Source organism: Pempheris klunzingeri, chromosome 22 (genome assembly GCF_042242105.1).
Source record: "Pempheris klunzingeri isolate RE-2024b chromosome 22, fPemKlu1.hap1, whole genome shotgun sequence".
Taxonomy (NCBI): domain Eukaryota; kingdom Metazoa; phylum Chordata; class Actinopteri; order Acropomatiformes; family Pempheridae; genus Pempheris; species Pempheris klunzingeri.
In genome coordinates, this window is record NC_092033.1 from 720,390 (window position 1) to 740,337 (window position 19,948).

Genomic DNA, 19,948 nt, shown 5'->3' on the forward strand with positions numbered 1-19,948 from the left:
TCTCCTCTTCCTCCTCCTCCTCCTCCTCCTCCTCTTCCTCCTCCTCCTCTTCCTCTCTTGCTCTCTATTGTTGTTCTGATTTCACGCTCTAGAGCCAAACATAATGTTGCCGCCCGGAAAACGCCCCGCTGGAGCCGCAACACACACATTCCTGCGGGACTACTTTATCTCACACGGAGTACTCACACACGTTACTGCAGTACAAGTACTACCTGTTACTGCAGTACAAGTACTGCTGCACAGGAGTACTCACACACGTTACTGCAGTACAAGTACTACCTGTTACTGCAGTACAAGTACTGCTGCACAGGAGTACTCACACACGTTACTGCAGTACAAGTACTACCTGTTACTGCAGTACAAGTACTACTGCACAGGAGTACTCACACACGTTACTGCAGTACAAGTACTACTGCACAGGAGTACTACTACCTGTTACTGCAGTACAAGTACTGCTGCACAGGAGTACTCACACACGTTACTGCAGTACAAGTACTACTGCACAGGAGTACTACTACCTGTTACTGCAGTACAAGTACTACCTGTTACTGCAGTACAAGTACTGCTGCACAGGAGTACTCACACACGTTACTGCAGTACAAGTACTACCTGTTACTGCAGTACAAGTACTGCTGCACAGGAGTACTCACACACGTTACTGCAATACAAGTACTACCTGTTACTGCAGTACAAGTACTACTGCACAGGAGTACTACTACCTGTTACTGCAGTACAAGTACTGCTGCACAGGAGTACTACTACCTGTTACTGCAGTACAAGTACTGCTGCACAGGAATACTACTACCTGTTACTGCAGTACAAGTACTACCTGTTACTGCAGTACAAGTACTACTGCACAGGAGTACTACTACCTGTTACTGCAGTGCAAGTATTACAGCTCGGGAGTACTCACACACGTTACTGCAGTACAAGTACTACAGCTCGGGAGTACTACTACCTGTTACTGCAGTATAAGTACTACAGCTCGGGAGTACTACTACCTGTTACTGCAGTATAAGTACTACAGCTCAGGAGTACTACTACCTGTTACGGCAGTACAAGTACTGCTGCACAGGAGTACTCACACACGTTACTGCAGTACAAGTACTGCTGCACAGGAGTGCTACTACCTGTTACTGCAGTACAAGTACTACAACACTGAAAATACTTCATTACAAATAAAAGTTCTGCACTGTTACTACAGTAAAAGTACTAAAGTACTAAAGTACGAGCATGAAAATATACTTGAAGTGCCACAGTAAAAGTACTCAGTACACAGAGTAGTGTGTACTCTACGCAGTAATACTGCGAACGCTCTCTAATAACTCTGCTGAGTAAAAGTACTCAGTAGTATAATCAATAACTTCTCTGATTGATAAACAGCATCGATCACCTGACAGCTGATCTTCTTCACTTCAGATCTGCTTTTTAAAACCTCATTAAATTCATCGTTGTGTGAAAAGACTGAAAACACTAAAAACTGTGGTCAGAGGGTTTTTAACTGCACAGAAACAATTATAGAATAATAATATTATGAGGAAGAACTAACTGATTGTTCTGGGACTAAAGGGACTTCAATCTAATTGATCTGATCAGTTTTCTGCTGCTCAGAACATTTGATTTCTGACTTTCTGTCCAGTGAAACAACAACACGCTCAAAAATCACATTTTTTTTTAATCCTTACAGGAACGAAACATCAAATTTTCCAAACTTATGCAAAAGCATCACTTCACAAAACAAGACCAAACTGTCACCGTAACGAGTGAATCAAACACAGTAGAAACCAAAGCGGTGGAGGTGGAGGTGGAGACGGCGGCGCAGCGCCAGGCTTCTTCAGCGTCTGAGGGAGGTCCACCGGGCCGCTGCTGCCACCTGGTGGCCGACTGACCGCACGACCCCCCACAAACACACACGCCCGATACAAACGTACTTATTATAGGAAAATAGTGCGCGGCCAGTGTACTCTTACTATGAAAAACAATCTAATATCCAAAAAGAAGCATATCATATTTATCAAAAAACACAGGATACAATAGTGCATCGATTTTTCAAAGAGTTGCATCCATCGTTTTTAAACTTTTATCCACGTGTGAAACGAGAAAAATGTGGACAAAATACAAAAAAAGCAACACAGTGAGAGAGTGAGTCTGACATCTAGAGGGCGCTGAGCGGGTGGAGAAGCAGTCACAGGCTCGTATGGCTGAAGCTCGTGGGCGTACAAACACATGCAGGTGTACATCTTATACACAAAAGGGTTCGTCCGGCCTCCAAAAACCCCCCAAAAAGGCCCAACGAACGACGTCTGCGTCCGCTCACAGTCCCGTATCCCCTCCACACGCTCCCACTCGACTTCAGAGGCTTCCTGAGATTCAGGGAATAAAAATATTGCTGTTTGTTCTCCGTCTTCCGTCGGCAGCTGAAGTTTTCTGCACAAACTAAACTGAAAAGCATCGAAAACTCTGCGGGGGGGTGAAGAAGGTGATGAAGACTTTCTGAACTCACTCTCCGGCCCTGACTCAGCTGTGAAGATTAATATAGAAAAGGTTTTAACATGCGATCAAACCCAAAAAAGTCTGAATTATGAGAAAAGTCACAATTTTGAAGTTTAAGTCCGACGATACGGAAGCACACTGATGCCAAAATGACAGAAAGATAAAAATCTCAGCTTCTTCCTGTTTTTCTTTGACATTTTTTATTATTATTATTATTATTATTATTATTATTATTATTATTATCATTATTAGCCTACTTCATTTTCTTTTTTCGTCACTATAACTAGAATAGTCGATTAATGGATCAACATAAAATTAATCTATGTATATTTGGAAAATCTAATAAATCGTTTGTTTTACTTTTTAAACAAAAATGCCAAAATAAAAGCCTGGTTCCGGCTCCTTAAATGTGTTTCTTTATAGCTTTATAGCCCAAACAAATAATCAATGAATGGAGCAGCTCTAATTATACCAGCATGTTAATTTGTTATATCACAAAATTAACTCTTTATTACATAAAAATATCTCATTAAAACAAGAACTTCTCTCATTTTTATATTTTTCTAACTTTAACGTTTCTTGTTTTAACGAGATACATCATTTAAAGCAGTAATAATCCGATAAAGTGATGTGTTGTTGTTAACAACGGAGAAAACAGAATCATTTAGTTTCCAGAAATTAGAAAAAATGTCAAAATCAAATGAAAAAGCTTCTTGTTAAAACATTTTTCGTCAGGTTGGCATCAACAATCTGCTGTAAACGTTAAAAACTAACACGAGAATTTGAGAAAAGTTGGGGTGTAAACCAAAGATCGGGACAGATTCATGGTCATATTTAGGTTTCTATCATTTTGGCATCATTGTGATGTTAGTATGTTATTAAAGAGACAAAATCCACCGTCTGCTGCCTCTAATGAACTAAAACTGTGATATTTATCGATGTCTAATGATAGAAAATGACACAAAATCTCAAAATGACTGTTTCCAGCTTCGTGACGACACATTTTCAGGTGATCCAATAAGCTTTTAAACAGTTTATTTTAACTGAAAAGGTCAACTTTGGTGTTCTTAACCCTCTCTGTTCGTGTCCTGGTGTCTGAATGACCGGCAGGTACTGAAAGAGCTTGTTTGATCCACTGACAGGCTCAGAGTGTTATTCTAAGTGTGTGACAGCATCATGGAAAGGATCCCTACAGAGAGAGACCTGGAAGATCCTTTTGGTTTAACCACAAACAGCACACACACCAGACTACATTCACTAAAACAGGGATTTTAGAGAACAGGACACAGGAGCTGCTGCTCTGCTGCTGCCTCCATCAGTCAGTGTGTTTGTGTTATTGTGTGACTTTAGTGTTTTAAAGGGTTCGTTCTGATACAACAGAATATCTGTGTAACACTCAATAACACAAACAACCAACAACAAATGGAGGCAGCAGCAGACCAGCAGCTCCTCTGTTCTGTGAGCTAAAATCACTGTTTTTGTCAATGGAATTTTGAATCAGCCCATTTCCCAGCTGCCGGCTGAACTAACCCTTTAAAACACCAACGTCAAACAACAAGAAAAAGTTTTCCGCTAAGAGAGACGGGACTTTTTTGCTCACTCCTGTCAGAGAATAATGCAAAATGCATTATTTATAATAACCGCACAGGCTGTGACAGCGCGTTACCCTTCTTATACCGCGGCCACCTGCCGAAGATCAATCAGTCTTATTTACTCATATTTTAGGGCAATAAACGTAAACATCTAAAGCTAAATAAAGTGAGGACACAACGCCGGAGCTGTGTGGTTATTTCCTGATAATACACGCCCTCTGGCCAATCAGAGGCGAGCATTCTCCGCGGTGGACATTCCAAGATTGTGTAACTTAAATATTAAAATGTGATCAGGTGAACGTCAACAATCTTAAATGAACTCATTTCCCGTCTTGCTAATTGTCCTTCTGAGCTTCCGTCACAAAACCCAGAGACCCGCGAGGCGCCGCGTCCGTCCTCACACCTCGTAGTGGAGGTCGTTCAGCTCCAGTCTCGTGTAATGGCGTCTGTCGAAGGACTCCATCGCCTTGCGCCCGCCCACGGCCAGGGCCAGTGTGAGCACGGCGAGCCCCAGCACCATGAACGCCACCACGCCGCTCTTCATCGCCCCCCGCGCCGCCGCCGCCTTCCCCCGGCCGGCGCTGGAGTTCTGCAGGGCGTGGTCGGACTGGACGGCGTCTTTGGGGACGATGACCAGACTCGCTGCTGGAGTCGTCCTCACGGTGGACGAAGCGGTGGTGGTGGTAGTCGGAGGAGTAGTAGTGGTACTAGTAGTGGTAGTAGTACTAGTAGTACTAGTGGTGGTAGTAGTTGGAGTAGTAGTGGTGGTAGTTGGAGTAGTAGTGGTGGTAGTTGGAGTAGTGGTAGTAGTCGTAGAGGGAGTGGTAGTTGTAGTACTTGGAGGGGAAGTAGTGGTTCTAGTAGTAGTAGTAGTAGTGGGAGTTGTAGTAGTACTAGTTGTAGTAGTACTAGTAGTAGTGGTACTAGTAGTAGTGGTCGTAGGTTTGGAAGTAGTTCTTGGTGCAGCCTCTTTGGTCGCCGTTACGACACGCAGTGATGTGGTGGCGGGCCGGGCGGAGGGCGTGGTGCTGACAGGATGAGGCTTCACCTTCTTGGCCGTTTTATTTTGCTTCTTGCTGGTTTTATTTGGCTTTTTTGCCGCCGCAGGCATGACGGGGGGGGCGGGGGTGGTGGTGGTGGTTTTCGTCGTAGGAGCTCTTGTGGTGGTGGTTGCTGTGGTGGTGGTGCTGGTGGGTGCTGGAGTTACCACAGGCATCGTGGCGATGACGATGATGGGTGGAGGTGCCGCTGTGGTGGCGGGGGCCTGCGTGGTCGTCGGCGCAGAGGTTGTGGTGGTGGTGGTGGTGGTGGTGGTGGTTGGCGGCGTTGTTGTGCTTCGCCTGGTGGTGGTGGTGGTTGTTGGTGTAGTCGGGGTGTGTGTGGTGGTGGTGGTGGTGGTGGTGGTTTGGTCCATGGTGGTCGCCATGGCAACAGGTCTCATCGTGGTCGGATGAATCAAACCTGTGAAGGAAAGACGACGACAAAAGCTTCACGACACCTGACATGTTATCAGCTGTTAAACCAGGATCCTGACTGGCTGCAGGTGACCAGTAAAGAGTGATGTCAGTGATCTCAGTGCAGCATTCGCTCTCTTTTAGCTCTAGTTTTGGTCTCCACCACCTCCTGAGGGAAACATCTGCCTGTTTAGCTGCCAAAGCTTGCAGCTAAACAGGCTAAAAAGCCAAAGGAGCCTTTAAACTCTCTACAGAAGACATTGGGGGCCAGTGATGGAGTGATGGAGAGCAGGTGGACGTACCTTTGTAGATGTCGTAGGTGTTGATGCCGTCCTGAGCCTTCATCAGAGGACAGTCCTGCTCCGTCTGACAGTGGAACAGGAAGCAGTTGTCCTCACGCGGCGGTTTGTTGCCGTTGAACACGGCCATGTTGCACTTTGCACCTTTAGAAAGATGGAGTCATGAAAGGTGCACACACTGATCACACTGAGCCACAGTGACTCAGCACTTTGAGCGGCCATTTTGAAAAGCAAAGAGGTGGCTAACGGGTTAGCAACAAGCTAGCAAGTACACTTCAACTTTGTTCAGAGGCGTCACAGTTCAGTATATTTTTAGATGTACATACAGAACATGGGACTTCTCTGTGACTTTGGTGTTATAACAACTCACATGTTCCGCCTGGTAAAATCAGTGTTTTTGTCAGTGGAGTCTGGTGGCTTTGAAGAGAGCGATAAATCGGTTGGTTGTGGTCAGACTCCATGTTATTATATGTTACAAATATTGTTTTGGATCAAAACAACCCTTTAAAACACCAAAGTCACAAAATAACTCAGAAAAACAAAATGACGGAGGCAGCAGTGGACCAATAACTCACCCTCAGTGAGGTAAAATTCCTGTTTTTGTGAATGGAGTCTGGTGTGGTGCCTCTCAGGGTGTCAATTAGTGTGAAAGTTGCATTGATCTAATTATTTTAAAGAGGATTATTTTCCTATCAGGTTAAATCAGCAGTGGACGAAGTGCTCAGACAGTTTACTGAAATAGAAGTGGCCAAAAATACTCATACTTATACAGTAACAGAAGGAATATTAAGTAAAAGTAAAACACAGTAAAGTTCACGTCTGTCAGATTCGTCCTTCGTCACCATGTTGTATCAGCTCTGTTGTTCTCACCTCAACAGTCACGTTAATTCTTTAAATATTTCATTACGTGACTAAGATTTAACAGATCCGGAGCTTTTTAAAGAAATCTGTGAGACTTTCTCAGACATGAAAGCAGATTTCTAAGTGAAGCTCTCACATCTGAGCCTGAGACGCTACAAACAGCCCCCCGTTCAAAGGCAGCCGTCTAGACTCGATCCTGAAACGCACCTGGAGGCTCGAAGCGCTCGGCTCCGCGGGGACAAAACGTGTTCGTGTTTTATGCATCATTTAGCTAAAGGGTGACACAACGAGGAGGAAGGTGTCAGGTGAGACAAGAGAAACGTTCCTAATGTTGGTTTACTCGTCACGTCTTTACTGTATATAGATATATAGATATATAGATATATAGATCTATAGATCTATAGATCTATATATCTATATATATTCCTGCTTTTAAAGTGCTGCAGTGACACTGAACTGATGTTGTGTTGGAAGTCAGAAAAAAAAACCTTTCGAAGAATCCTAATAAGACCAATTATAGGCCAACTTCTGTATTTCTACCCCTCTGTGTCCACATCCTGGTGTGTGAGTGACTGGTAGGTAGTAAAAGTGTTGGAACTGGTCCAGTAGATCACCTCAGCCAGCAGACACCAAACAGGCTGCAATGGCTGCAACGTGATCCTTTGGGACAACTGCACCTGATCACAGTAGGTCCACTAAAAGAGCTTGTTTGATCCACTGACAGGCTCAGAGTGTTATTCTAAGTGTGTGACAGCATCATGGAAAGGATCCCTACAGAGAGAGACCTGGAAGATCCTTTTGGTTTAACCACAAACAGCACACACACCAGACTACATTCACTAAAACAGGGATTTTAGAGAACAGGACACAGGAGCTGCTGCCTCCATCAGTCAGTGTGTTTGTGTTGTTGTGTGACTTTGGTGGTTTAAACTGTTAGTTCAGATTGAACAAAACATCTGTGTAACACACAATAACACAAACAGAATAATCACTCAAGGCAGCAGCAGACCCACAACTCTTGTGTTCTGTGAGGTAAAATTACTGTTTTTTGTCAGTGGAGTCTGGTGTGTGTGCAGAGAGCGATCTACTGGTCCAACTCCAACACTTTTTCTATCTGCCAGTCATTCAGACACCAGAATACGTAGAAATAGGGCCCAGGTTTAGAAACACCTGAATGATTATGTTCCACCTCTGTACGTTCAGTCTGCTCTCACCTGGCTTCACTTCCTCTGAGCAGCAGGCGAGGACACAGTCCCGCTCCGACTGCACCGCCCGGGCGTCCATGGCCGTCGCCGGCCTGTTTAAGGCCTGTCGGACGTTGACGATGACGCTCTGGTGCTGTCTGGAGAAACACGTCTCCGGGTCCACGGCTGACACGGGAAGCGACGACATCAGCAGCACGGCGGCGAGCAGGCCGAACGCCCACGAGGGTGGAGACGCTGGAGGAGTCATGGCTGCTGCAGATCTACAGGGTGCGATGGGAAACGCCTCAGGGTCCACGGCAGGGGGGCACAGATCCACACAAACGTTCTGCAGGAAGAAACACTCAGGATAAAAGTACTGATACCACAGTGCAACCATAACTGTGTCATTGGTGAGCCTGTTCTGGGAATGAAATGTTTTCTAATTTCTTCATGTAAATAATTCAATTTTACTCCCCCACCAGACTCCATTTACAAAAACAGTCATTTAACCTCACAGAACACGGGAGTTGCTGGTCTACCGCTGAATCGATGAGGTAACTTGTTTGTGCTATTTGTGTGTTACTCAAATATTGTGTTGGATCTGAACTAATCATTTAAAACACTCCAGTCAAATAATGACACAAACAGTTAACTAATCAAGGCAGCGGTAGACCAGACACTAACATGTAAAATCCCTGTTTTAGTGAATGTAGTCTGGTGTGTGTGCTGTTTGTGGTTAAACCAAAAGGATCTTCCAGGTCTCTCTCTGTAGGGATCCTTTCCATGATGCTGTCACACACTTAGAATAACACTCTGAGCCTGTCAGTGGATCAAACAAGCTCTTTTAGTGGACCTACTGTGATCAGGTGCAGTTGTTCCAAAGGATCACTGGTGTTACTGTTTGTCTTTTTACTCTCAGGTGTCAAAAGAAGTTCATCTAAAAATACTTAAGTGTTCTTTCATGAGATCCTGTTGACGTTAATGCTGCATTAATGATTTTTGAGGCAGCAGATCAAACTGTGAACACACCTGCCTCATTCTCAGCTAATAAAGGTGATGTGGCTAACATGTTAGCTTGGTATTGGGATAACAAACTGAACTTTATATGCATTATTAAATGATGACTCTAGTGGGTGCTAAAAGTGTTGGAACTGGTCCAGTAGATCTCCTCAGTCGGCAGCCACCAAACGGGCTGCAATGGCTGCAACGTGATCCAGCCACCAGACTCCATTGACAAAAACAGTAATTTTATCTCACATAACTCGGGCCGTTCTGTAACTACTAACTCTTTAAACTTTAAAATGTTTGGCTGCTGAGGTGATCTACTAGACCAAGTAGTATTTGTTTAACACAAAATAACACAAACAAACTTACTGATCTGTGCAGCAGTCAACCAGCAACCAGCTCTGTTCTGTGAGCTAAAATTACTGTTTTTGTCAATGGAGTCTGGTGGCTGTGAAGAGAGCGAGATTTCTGGTAAAAACCGTTTGGTGTCTGCTGGCTGAGGTGATCTACTGGACCAGTTCCAACACTTTTACAACCTACCAGTCACTCAGACACCAGGATGTGGACAGAGAGGATCATGGGAGAAACACCGTTAGCTTGTTTGCAGAAATAAAACCTCTTGAATCGACGGGTTCCCTCGATAGAAAAAAACTAAATGAGCTTCAACATTTAAGATGAGATTAAAAAAGTCAACTCAGTCTGATTCAATGATTCAATGATTCAATGCTGAGTTACTGAGTAAGTCGGACATTATGTAACTTCAGGCATCGACAGGGAGGACAGGTTCCAAACTCCTGCAGCTCATTAAATGACACAAGTTTGTAGACGTCTCTAAAGCAAACGGCCTGAAACACTTTGTGTGACTTCATCTCGAGGCCTCTGAGCGACAGCTCTGACTGCATGTGACACCAGGCATCTTCTCTCAGTCCCAGATCTGTCTGCGACAACAATAGCACCACAGGACCGAAATAAGAGATCAATCAGCGGAGCAAAAATAGAAATCTAAAGATGGAAGCTGCTCCTTCAGGAGGCGGCGAAGAGGCTTCCATTTTTAGATTTCTACTGGAGGTGGATGAGGTCAGTCAGGATTTTAGCTGAATGTGTTCAGCTCTCACATGAAAATGCTGCTTTTGGAGCAGAGACTCACCGGGACGACAGCGTGGAGCGTCCTCCATCAGACGCTCACAGGATGGTTGTGTCCGGAGTCCACGGAGCAGGACTTTAATCTGTCTCCTGTGTGGGACACGCTGGTTAGTTCACCTTATCTCTACACCTGCTATCAGTCAGGAGAGTCTGTACCTTGGTCGTGTCAGGAGCCTCTTATAAAACCTATCTGTCCTCATTCTGGTGTCTAAAAGACTAAAAGAGATTCACCTGGAAGATCCTTCTGGTTTAACCACAAACAGCCGTTCTATCGCTCTCTGCACACACACCAGACTCCATTCACTAAAACAGGGATTTTACACGTGAGTGACTGGGCTACCGCTTGTAGTTGCCCAGTCTGCCACTGGAACAATCAGTTAGTTTGCTTGTGATATTGTGTGACTTTGGTGTTTTAAAGGTTTGGTTCCAATCCAAAACAATATTTGTGTAACACACAACATCACAAACACACTGACAGCAGCAGAGCAGCAGCTCCTGAGTCCTGTTCTCTAAAATCCCTGTTTTAGTGAATGTAGTCTGGTGTGTGTGCTGTTTGTGGTTAAACCAAAAGGATCTTCCAGGTCTCTCTCTGTAGGGATCCTTTCCATGATGCTGTCACACACTTAGAATAACACTCTGAGCCTGTCAGTGGATCAAACAAGCTCTTTTAGTGGACCTACTGTGATCAGGTGCAGTTGTCCCAAAGGATCACGTTGCAGCCATTGCAGCCCGTTTGGTGTCTGCTGGCTGAGGTGATCTACTGGACCAGTTCCAACACTTTTACTACCTACCAGTCACTCACACACCAGGATGAGGACAGAGAGGATCATGGGTAGAAACAGGGGATTGCTCCTTTAATAAGACAAGACGCTCTGATGTTCTTCAGGCTTCTTCTGAGAGAACCTCCAAACATCCGTGTTGCTTCTTCTCACTGAACATGTGAACACTGAAGAACTTCTGCTTCTCTTCAGTCACTGCTCTGATCATCTGATTCTGATGTCCAGGCGAACTCCGGGCGAAGGCGCTTCGGCTTCGGTTGATGACGCTCTAACGTCTCGCCGTACTTGTAGAGCGACGTGAGCGCAAAGCGAACACGAACTGGATTTAATGAAAATAGTTTTTTTAAAACAGGTTTGAGTTTGTTTGGTTTTTGACCAACAAGCATTTGTAGCTTCACGTGACTTCGGCGTTAGCTGGCTAGCTAGCAGTTTGCTGCTAACAGGAACTTGGAAACACTTCGTCGGGCGAAAGCGAAGCGAAAAGCCGCTTCGCGTGTAGTCTGAGCGAAGTGGGCACCGAGCGCGGAGAAGTGGAGGCGAACAGCGAGCTAAAAGGCCGAGACAGACCCGGATCCGGTGCTTCTCGGCCCCACATGGCGGTAAAACAGCACAAAGAACAGAGTGTTCGCCTCCGGTGCCCTGAACCTCGTCCCTGCCCCGGTGAGACTGGAGCTAACGCAGCCGGGTGATGCAGCCCAAACTGGGACACAAAGCAGCCCGATGTGGGTTCATCCCCCCCCCCAACCTACCTTTATTCTCACCGAGCACTCAGATTAACTCTGGCCGGCCTCCATCGCCCGTCCGTCGGTGTGTGTGTGAGCAGGATCCCGGTGAGCAGCTCCAGCCATCCCGGAGGAAAACACGCTCTCCAGCTTTAAACGGTGTTTCTGCCCTTTAAAGGATAAATAACCGCCCCCCCCCCGCCAGCACTGGGAGGGTAAAATGGAGTCTGCTGTGAGGATGCTGAGGATGTCAGGAGAAGGCGCTAACTGCTGATCCTGGTGATGAAGATCCCGCCTGCAGCATCTTGTTTCTGCCTCCTGGATGCTGATGAAGAGCGTTACATGATGGATCCGCTCCTCTCCGGAGTCTGACCCATTTTAGTCTTTGTCCTCCGGAGGGGGGGAGGGATGGAGCCTGCATCCCAAAACCACACCGATTATCACCAGCACCGATGTAAAATAACCAGAAAAGACATTTCTATGTGGGTGAAAGCTCCGGCAGCCCTTTAAATAACCTCTGATTAGAAATAAAAAGCCGTTTCTATAAACAGGCTCATCAATATTTGAAGAGGCTGAACATGAAGAAAACATGAGGAGAGAAGCACAAAGACATTTGGACCAAACTCTCTGATCACATCAGATAATCAATTTATTAGAAAACCTGTAAAAGCACAACAGGTACGGAAGATCATTAACGCCAAGAGGAAAAAATAAAGTCAGAATATGATCATGTAAAAAGACTTCAGGGCTGCAGCTAACGATTATTTTATAACCGATTAATTTTTAATGGTTTTATCTGCATGAGATTTACTGAACCAAAATTAGATTCAACTTTTCAAAGTCCAGATTATGACTCACAACCTGGAGTTAATATGAATATAAATGGAGAGAAAAGTTGTCCACAGACATTCAGTGACAAAAGGTAGAAAGAGGAAATTATGAAATATTAATATAATAATAAATAATATAAGTCAGAAATATGAGTTTTAAATCAAAAGTACAACATAACTGATGATTTTCACTTAAAAACTGGGATTTATCAAACCAAACTCATGATTCTTTCTAATTAAGTCCAAATTCTAAATATTAAGTTTCTTGTGACGTTGGTTTAAAAGTGTTTAAAGTATTTTAATCATTTTAATTGTTTTGAATATTTTCTATTTTATTGTATTTTCCCTCTAAAATGAAGAACGAACGTTTCAAGTGTAAACAAGAAGCGACGAGATCGACGTTTGTATATAATAATAAAAAATATTATAAATAACCTCAGATTTTAAATATAATTAAGTTTATTAAAACTATTGATCACATTAGAGATAAAAATATGAATCATTTACTTTATAAAACCTGAAAAGATTATTGTTTATTATTGTTACTGCCGGTTGTTTTCTTGGTGATTAATTTACTGATTAATTGTTTGATCAAGAAAACATTTAAAAACTGATAAATGTCATCCAAAACCCAAAATATTAATTTATTATGATGCAAAACCAAGAAAAGATCTCAGATTTTCACATTTGAGAACCGGAACCATCAAATTATTGTAATAATTTTAAAGGACTTCATGATCAGTCGAACATCAAACCACTGATTAGTTTTCTGTAGATCAATTAATCAACCGATCGTTGAGCTCTGATGGAAAAATAGATGCAATGGAAGCAAAAACAAAAAGGTAATTATGGGATTTAAAATCAAAAGTGTGACTTAAGATTTTGATGAACTTCTTGAAAACTGAGATTCGTAAAATTTTTATTATTCTATTGATTAAAAATCTTCTCCAAACATCCTGATCAGAACTAATATAATAAACTGTTTAGTGAAAAAGTTGCTGATTGTAGTAAAACTACACTTTCTCTGAATTATTAAATTATTAAAAAACTGAGACATAAAAAAAACGGTAAAGTGACGACGTTTTATTTTGACATGAAATATGGAAGAAGTTTCTGTCTGCTGACAAAACAAAAGTACAAAACTAAAAGTATATTTTTTTGGTGCAAGTTAACAGATAATTGGCACAAAAACGTGAATTAAAAAAGTAAAAATCTAAATATACCAAGTCAAAATAATCAGCTGTTATAACTTCGACTCACGTTTGTTAAATTCTGAGACTAATATGAGCCGTTATTGATCTGAAAACAAATTTATTCCAAATATTAATTTGTTTTTTTACAGCTTGAGTTGATTTAGTGTCTCGTCTTTGACTTAGAACTTCAGATTTTTACTTTTCTTATTATAAAAAACTTTGATTTACTCTCAAAAGTTTGACTGAAACTGTGTTAAGTTTTGATGAATTCATATTTTCACAGTCAAACATTTGGCTTAACATCAACTGTCCTTTGATTACTCCGAACTCTTCCGGGCAGTATTTGTCCTCCATAGACTCCTGTAGCTCTGAATCTTTGCTTCCAATAAAAAAACCGGTCCGGTCCGACCTCGGCCTGACCTCGATCGACTCCCAGAGTTCAGTCTGAAGACCAACGGTGTCCAAACCGTCCGTTCGCGGCGGCGCAGAAGCAGCAGATGATCCCGTCGTCCCGTCACTCGGTGTCGGCCATCTCTACGTCCTCCTGAGACGGGGCCGCTCCCTCCTTCTTCTTCTTCTTCTTCATGGTCGGAGCAGATGATGGCTCCTGTTTCTTCTTCGGTGGTGCTGATGTCGCTTCAACTGAGGAGTTGGACGACAACAGAGGAAACATTTTAAAGACTTAAGACTTTCTAAGTAAAAGTGTACTGCACACACACCAGACTACATTCACAAAAACAGTGATTTTACATGATAGTTGCTGATCTACTGCCGACTCGAGCATTTCCTTTGCTTGTGTTATTGTGTGTTACACAACTATTGTGTTGGATCCAAACCAAACATTTAAAACACCAAAGTCACACAATAACACAAACAAACTAACTGAGAGAGACAACAGTCGACCAGCAGCTCCTGTGTTCTGTGCAGTAAAATTACTGCTTTTGTCAATGGAGTCTGGTAACTCTGTTTTTTGTCTTTTACCCACTGACAGGCTCAGATTGTTATTCCCTTTCTGCCAACAGATCTCCCTACAATCCTACAGACTGCACCTTTAAGGCAGCTCCATGTTTGTGTCTCCAGCTCCATCTGATGTGTAAACCGTGTTCGTTAAAGAGTTTAGTCGTGGTTTACCTTCCATACCGGCCTTCTCCTGCTGCATGTGCTGCAGCTGTTTCAGCAGCTTTCGTTTCTTCTTCCCCGACAGCGTGATGTTCGCCCGCGGGCTCGACCTGAAACAACACGCGGCATCACAGGAACACATGACCAACTTTAAATAAAATACCGAAACAACGGGAGACGAGTGCTGTCAGACAGATGGAGGAGAGTAAAAAGGACCATTTTTACTCTGAAGTCTGGTGGAGCAGAGGGAGAAAGTGGAAATACTCAAGTTAAGTACAAGTAACTTTAATCTTTATTCTGGTGTTTCTCCCCCTGAGTCCTCTGTGTCCACATCCTGGTGTCTGAATCACTGGTAGGTACTAAAAGTGTTGGAACTGGTCCAGTAGATCACCTCGGCCGGGCTGCTCCTCCTCACAGCCACCAGACTCCATTGACAAAAACAGTGATTTTAGCGTTAACTGATTTTTTTCAAGCAGTTTGGTTTGTTAAATGTATTTATGATACAAGACACCAGTTTAAGTTAGAAAACGTTTCATACCAAACTACTTGATCATATGTAGACATTAACAGTAACATTTAAGACGTTGGTTTCTGATTATGCTCTCTATAAGCCATGGTGTCACTTTGTTAATCATTTTCAGATTCAATAAAGACGTAACTTTATAAATAAAAAAGACAGAATTAGAACAAACGCTGACGTCTGAATAATTAGAGACATGTCGCTGTCAGTTAAATTAGTTCAGTAGCTCAGACACAGACAGGAAGTCACCGTCACGTTAACGCAGATACAAACAAAGACGTTCAATAGATAAATAAATGGATTTGAACACAGAGCTGAATAATAAATATCAGTTTCAGTGTCTTAATATGAGAAAAGTGACAGAAATCTGACTGTAAATGATAAATGTTGGTTGTGAGTGATGAAGGACGGACTCCATGTTACTGTGTTACATGTTACTGTCCTGTGTTGTTAAAATTCCTCTTTTTGTGAATGGAGTCTGGTGTCATGAAGAGAGTTTCATCATCATCATCATCATCATCATCATCATCATGTAGAGCTGCAACTAAACATAACTGAGTACATTTACCTAAAGGAGAACTCCCCTGTTTCTACCCATGATCCTCTCTGTCCACATCCTGGTGTGTGAGTGACTGGTAGGTAGTAAAAGTGTTGGAACTGGTCCAGTAGATCACCTCAGCTGTCACCGTCTTCAAATGCACCAGACTCCATTCACAAAAACAGCAACATTTTCTCTCACCAAACATGAGAGTTGCTGTTCGACCGCTGCTTCTATCAGTTAGTTAGTTTGTTGTTGTGTGTCACACTAATGTTGTGCTGCACCTGAGTTAACCCTTTAAAGCACCAAAGTCACACAATAACACAAACTGACCAACAGCAGCAGAGCAGCTCCTCTGTGCTGGGAGCTAAAATCCCTGTTTTAGTGAATGTAGTCTGGTGTAGTCTGAGCCTGTCAGTGGCTGAAACAAGCACTTTTAGTGGACCTACTGTACTGGACCAGTTCCGACAGCCAGGGTTAAAAACAGAGGACTGGCCCTTTAAGGACAGCCAGGGTTAAAAACAGAGGACTGGCCCTTTAAGGACAGCCAGTTTTAAAAACAGAGGACTGGCCCTTTAAGGACAGCCAGGGTTAAAAACAGAGGACTGGCCCTTTAAGGACAGGTGTGTCACTGACTTCCTCTTCCTCAGGTGGTGCACGGTGATGAGCTCCTGGTCCACCACAGCTCCCACCACCTGTCGGCTCCTCCTCTTGTCTCGGCCCTGAGCCCGCCGCCGCTTAAACAGCTTCTTACCAAGCTCCTGCAGGGGGGAGAGAGAGACAGGGAGGGGGAGAGACAGGGAGGGGGAGAGAGAGAGACAGGGAGGGAGGGAGACAGGGAGGGGGAGAGACAGGGAGGGAGAGAGAGACAGGGAGGGGGAGAGAGAGAGACAGGGAGGGAGGGAGACAGGGAGGGGGAGAGACAGGGAGGGAGAGAGAGACAGGGAGGGGGAGAGAGAGAGAGAGACAGGGAGGGGGAGAGAGAGAGAGAGACAGGGAGGGAGAGAGACAGGGAGGGAGAGAGACAGGGAGAGAGAGAGAGACAGGGAGGGAGGGAGACAGGGAGAGAGAGAGAGACAGGGAGGGAGGGAGAGAGAGACAGGGAGGGAGAGAGAGAGAGACAGGGAGGGAGAGAGACAGGGAGGGGGAGAGACAGGGAGGGGGAGAGACAGGGAGGGAGAGAGAGAGAGAGAGACAGGGAGGGAGAGGGAGAGACAGGGAGAGAGAGAGAGAGAGAGAGAGAGGGAGGGAGAGAGAGAGGGAGAGAGAGAGAGAGAGAGAGACAGGGAGGGAGAGGGAGAGACAGGGAGAGAGAGAGAGAGAGAGAGGGAGGGAGAGAGAGAGGGAGAGAGAGAGAGACAGAGGGAGAGAGAGACAGAGAGAGAGACAGGGAGGGAGAGAGAGAGGGAGAGAGAGAGAGACAGAGGGAGAGAGAGAGAGAGACAGGGAGGGAGAGAGAGAGAGAGAGACAGGGAGGGAGAGGGAGAGACAGGGAGAGAGAGAGAGAGAGAGAGGGGAGGGAGAGAGAGAGAGACAGGGAGGGAGAGAGAGAGACAGGGAGAGAGAGAGGGAGAGAGAGAGAGAGAGAGAGAGAGGAGGGAGAGAGAGAGGGAGGGAGAGGGAGAGACAGGGAGAGAGAGAGAGAGAGAGGGGAGAGAGAGAGAGAGAGAGAGAGAGAGAGAGAGGGAGGGAGAGAGAGAGGGAGGGAGAGGGAGAGACAGGGAGAGAGAGAGGGAGGGAGAGAGAGAGGGAGAGAGAGAGAGACAGAGAGAGAGAGAGAGAGACAGGGAGGGAGAGACAGGGAGGGAGAGGGAGAGACAGGGAGAGAGAGAGAGAGAGAGAGGGAGGGAGAGAGAGAGGGAGAGAGAGAGACAGGGAGGGAGAGGGAGAGACAGGGAGAGAGAGAGAGAGAGAGGGAGAGAGAGAGAGAGAGACAGGGAGGGAGAGAGAGAGAGAGAGACAGGGAGGGAGAGGGAGAGACAGGGAGAGAGAGAGAGAGAGAGAGACAGGGAGGGAGAGGGAGAGAGAGAGACAGGGAGGGAGAGGGAGAGACAGGGAGAGAGAGAGAGACAGGGAGGGAGAGAGAGAGAGAGAGACAGGGAGGGAGAGGGGAGAGACAGGGAGAGAGAGAGAGACAGGGAGGGAGAGAGAGAGAGAGAGACAGGGAGGGAGAGAGAGAGACATGTCGTCATCATCAGCATCATTTTTATCATCTTGTTATGGGAGCATCACACACAGTACTACAGGAAGTACTACAGGAAGTACTTTACTACAAATACTTTTACCACCTGAAGTTGAGAGTACTGCAGTACTTTTACCACATGGAGCTGAGAATACTGCAGTACTTTTACTACCTGAAGCTGAGAGTACTGCAGTACTTTTACCACCTGAAGCTGAGAGTACTGCAGTACTTTTACCACCTGAAGCTGAGAGTACTGCAGTACTTTTACCACCTGAAGCTGAGAGTACTGCAGTACTTTTACCACCTGAAGCTGAGAATACTGCAGTACTTTTACCACATGGAGCTGAGAGTACTGCAGTACTTTTACCACATGGAGCTGAGAGTACTGCAGTACTTTTACCACCTGTACTTGTGTACTCTTACTTCATGTCCCATCAGTCTTTGCTGGCTGGTGCCGAACAGTGTTTATGTTAGCCGATGCTAAGCTAACAGCTACCTGCGCGGCTCTACGTTCATTATTCCGGATGAAACAAACGTCGTAAGATGAAGTTTGAGCCTCTTCTCTTCCCGTACTCCCCCCACCACACACACCTGCGCCATGAAAAGAGTTCCTTACTGTTTTCGGCCTGTTTATCTTCCCTCCTGGAGGCGACATGCTGCTCCTCACATGGACACCCGGAAGCTGCTGCTGCTGCTTCTTCTTCTGCTTCTTATTTCCGGCAGCTCTCAGGACCTGCGGCTCTCTGCTGCCCCCCCACAGGTCTGAATACACATTACAGCCTCAGGCCTGCTCCCCCAGAGGTGAAGTACTCAACCAGGCAAGTAAAGGTAGAAATACTACAGTACAGAAGTACTCTGATCCCAGAGTACTAATTATATTAATAATAATAATATTCAGCTTTATTTTGAATAAAGTGTTTTATAAAACAATAGAAGAATAAAAGACGATTCAGGCAGTTTAAATATATAAAAATGAGGAAAGTCATATAAACCAATAAAACAAGATACTACAGAGATAACAAACAGCCGTTCTATCGCTCTCTGCACACACACCAGACTACATTCACTAAAACAGGGATTTTAGCTCACAGTAAGCAGGAGCTGCTGCTCTGCTGCTGCCTCCATCAGTCAGTAAATTTGTGTTATTGTGTGACTTTGGTGTTTTAATATGCTCGTTCAGATCTGATTTAACCCTTTAAAATATCAGAGTCACAGCAGCAGAGCAGCAGCTCCTGTGTCCTGTTCTCTAAAATCCCTGTTTTAGTGAATGTAGTCTGGTGTGTGTGCTGTTTGTGGTTAAACCAAAAGGATCTTCCAGGTCTCTCTCTGTAGGGATCCTTTCCATGATCCTGTCACACACTTAGAATAACACTCTGATCCTGTCAGTGGATCAAACAAGCTCTTTTAGTGGACCTACTGTGATCAGGTGCAGTTGTCCCAAAGGATCACGTTGCAGCCATTGCAGCCCGTTTGGTGGCTGCTGGCTGAGGTGATCTACTGGACCAGTTCCAACACTTTTACTACCTACCAGTCACTCACACACCAGGATGAGGACAGAGAGGATCATGGGTAGAAACAGGGGAGCTCTCCTTTAAACTCTGAGGTCATTTCACTGAATCAGGATCAGCTGCTGATGTAAACTGTGCAGAAGTTTCCCACGATGCTCCTCTCGGGGTCTCAGAGGGAATATCGATGACTTTTGACTCATTCGTCCGAACTGGAGGCTCAGGACCGAGCAGATTGTGTCATGAGGCCGCCAGTCGGTCTGTTTCTGCACATGTGGACCCTCCAGTCCGCCCGTCTGCAGCTCGGCGGCTCAGATTTAACAGTAAAAGGCTTCGACAGTGTAATCGGCTCATTTTTCCTCCCTCCAGATAAATGTCATCTGGACCGAGAGACCAAACTCTGATCCAGAAATCCTCAAAACAATCTGCGACAGCGCTAACGATCTCTGACACAACGTGAATGGACGGCGAGGGTCTGGGATCAGTTTTAAATGTCGGATAAGTTTGGGCAGGATGTTTGATGATTACT

General features: G+C 44.8%; 2 protein-coding genes and 1 long non-coding RNA gene across 3 annotated transcripts in view; 1 reads left to right on the top strand and 2 right to left on the bottom strand.

Annotated features, from left to right (window-relative positions):
* Window positions 1–19,948, top strand: part of LOC139222061 (uncharacterized) — a 295,725-nt gene that overhangs the window by 67,643 nt on the left and 208,134 nt on the right. The window lies entirely within an intron of this gene.
* On the bottom strand, window positions 4,483–8,204 carry mansc1 (MANSC domain containing 1). Its single transcript, XM_070854195.1, has 4 exons — window positions 7,914–8,204; window positions 5,842–5,982; window positions 5,010–5,546; window positions 4,483–4,727 (listed from the first exon to the last, which is right to left on the bottom strand). The coding sequence occupies exons 1-4, from the start codon at window positions 8,149–8,151 to the stop codon at window positions 4,483–4,485; spliced, it is 1,161 nt and encodes a 386-aa protein (XP_070710296.1). The 5' UTR covers window positions 8,152–8,204.
* On the bottom strand, window positions 13,449–18,596 carry LOC139222102 (uncharacterized protein C11orf98 homolog). Its single transcript, XM_070854075.1, has 4 exons — window positions 18,531–18,596; window positions 16,369–16,493; window positions 14,687–14,784; window positions 13,449–14,197 (listed from the first exon to the last, which is right to left on the bottom strand). Exons 1-4 carry the CDS (start codon window positions 18,567–18,569, stop codon window positions 14,070–14,072), a joined length of 390 nt encoding a protein of 129 aa, XP_070710176.1. The 5' UTR covers window positions 18,570–18,596; the 3' UTR covers window positions 13,449–14,069.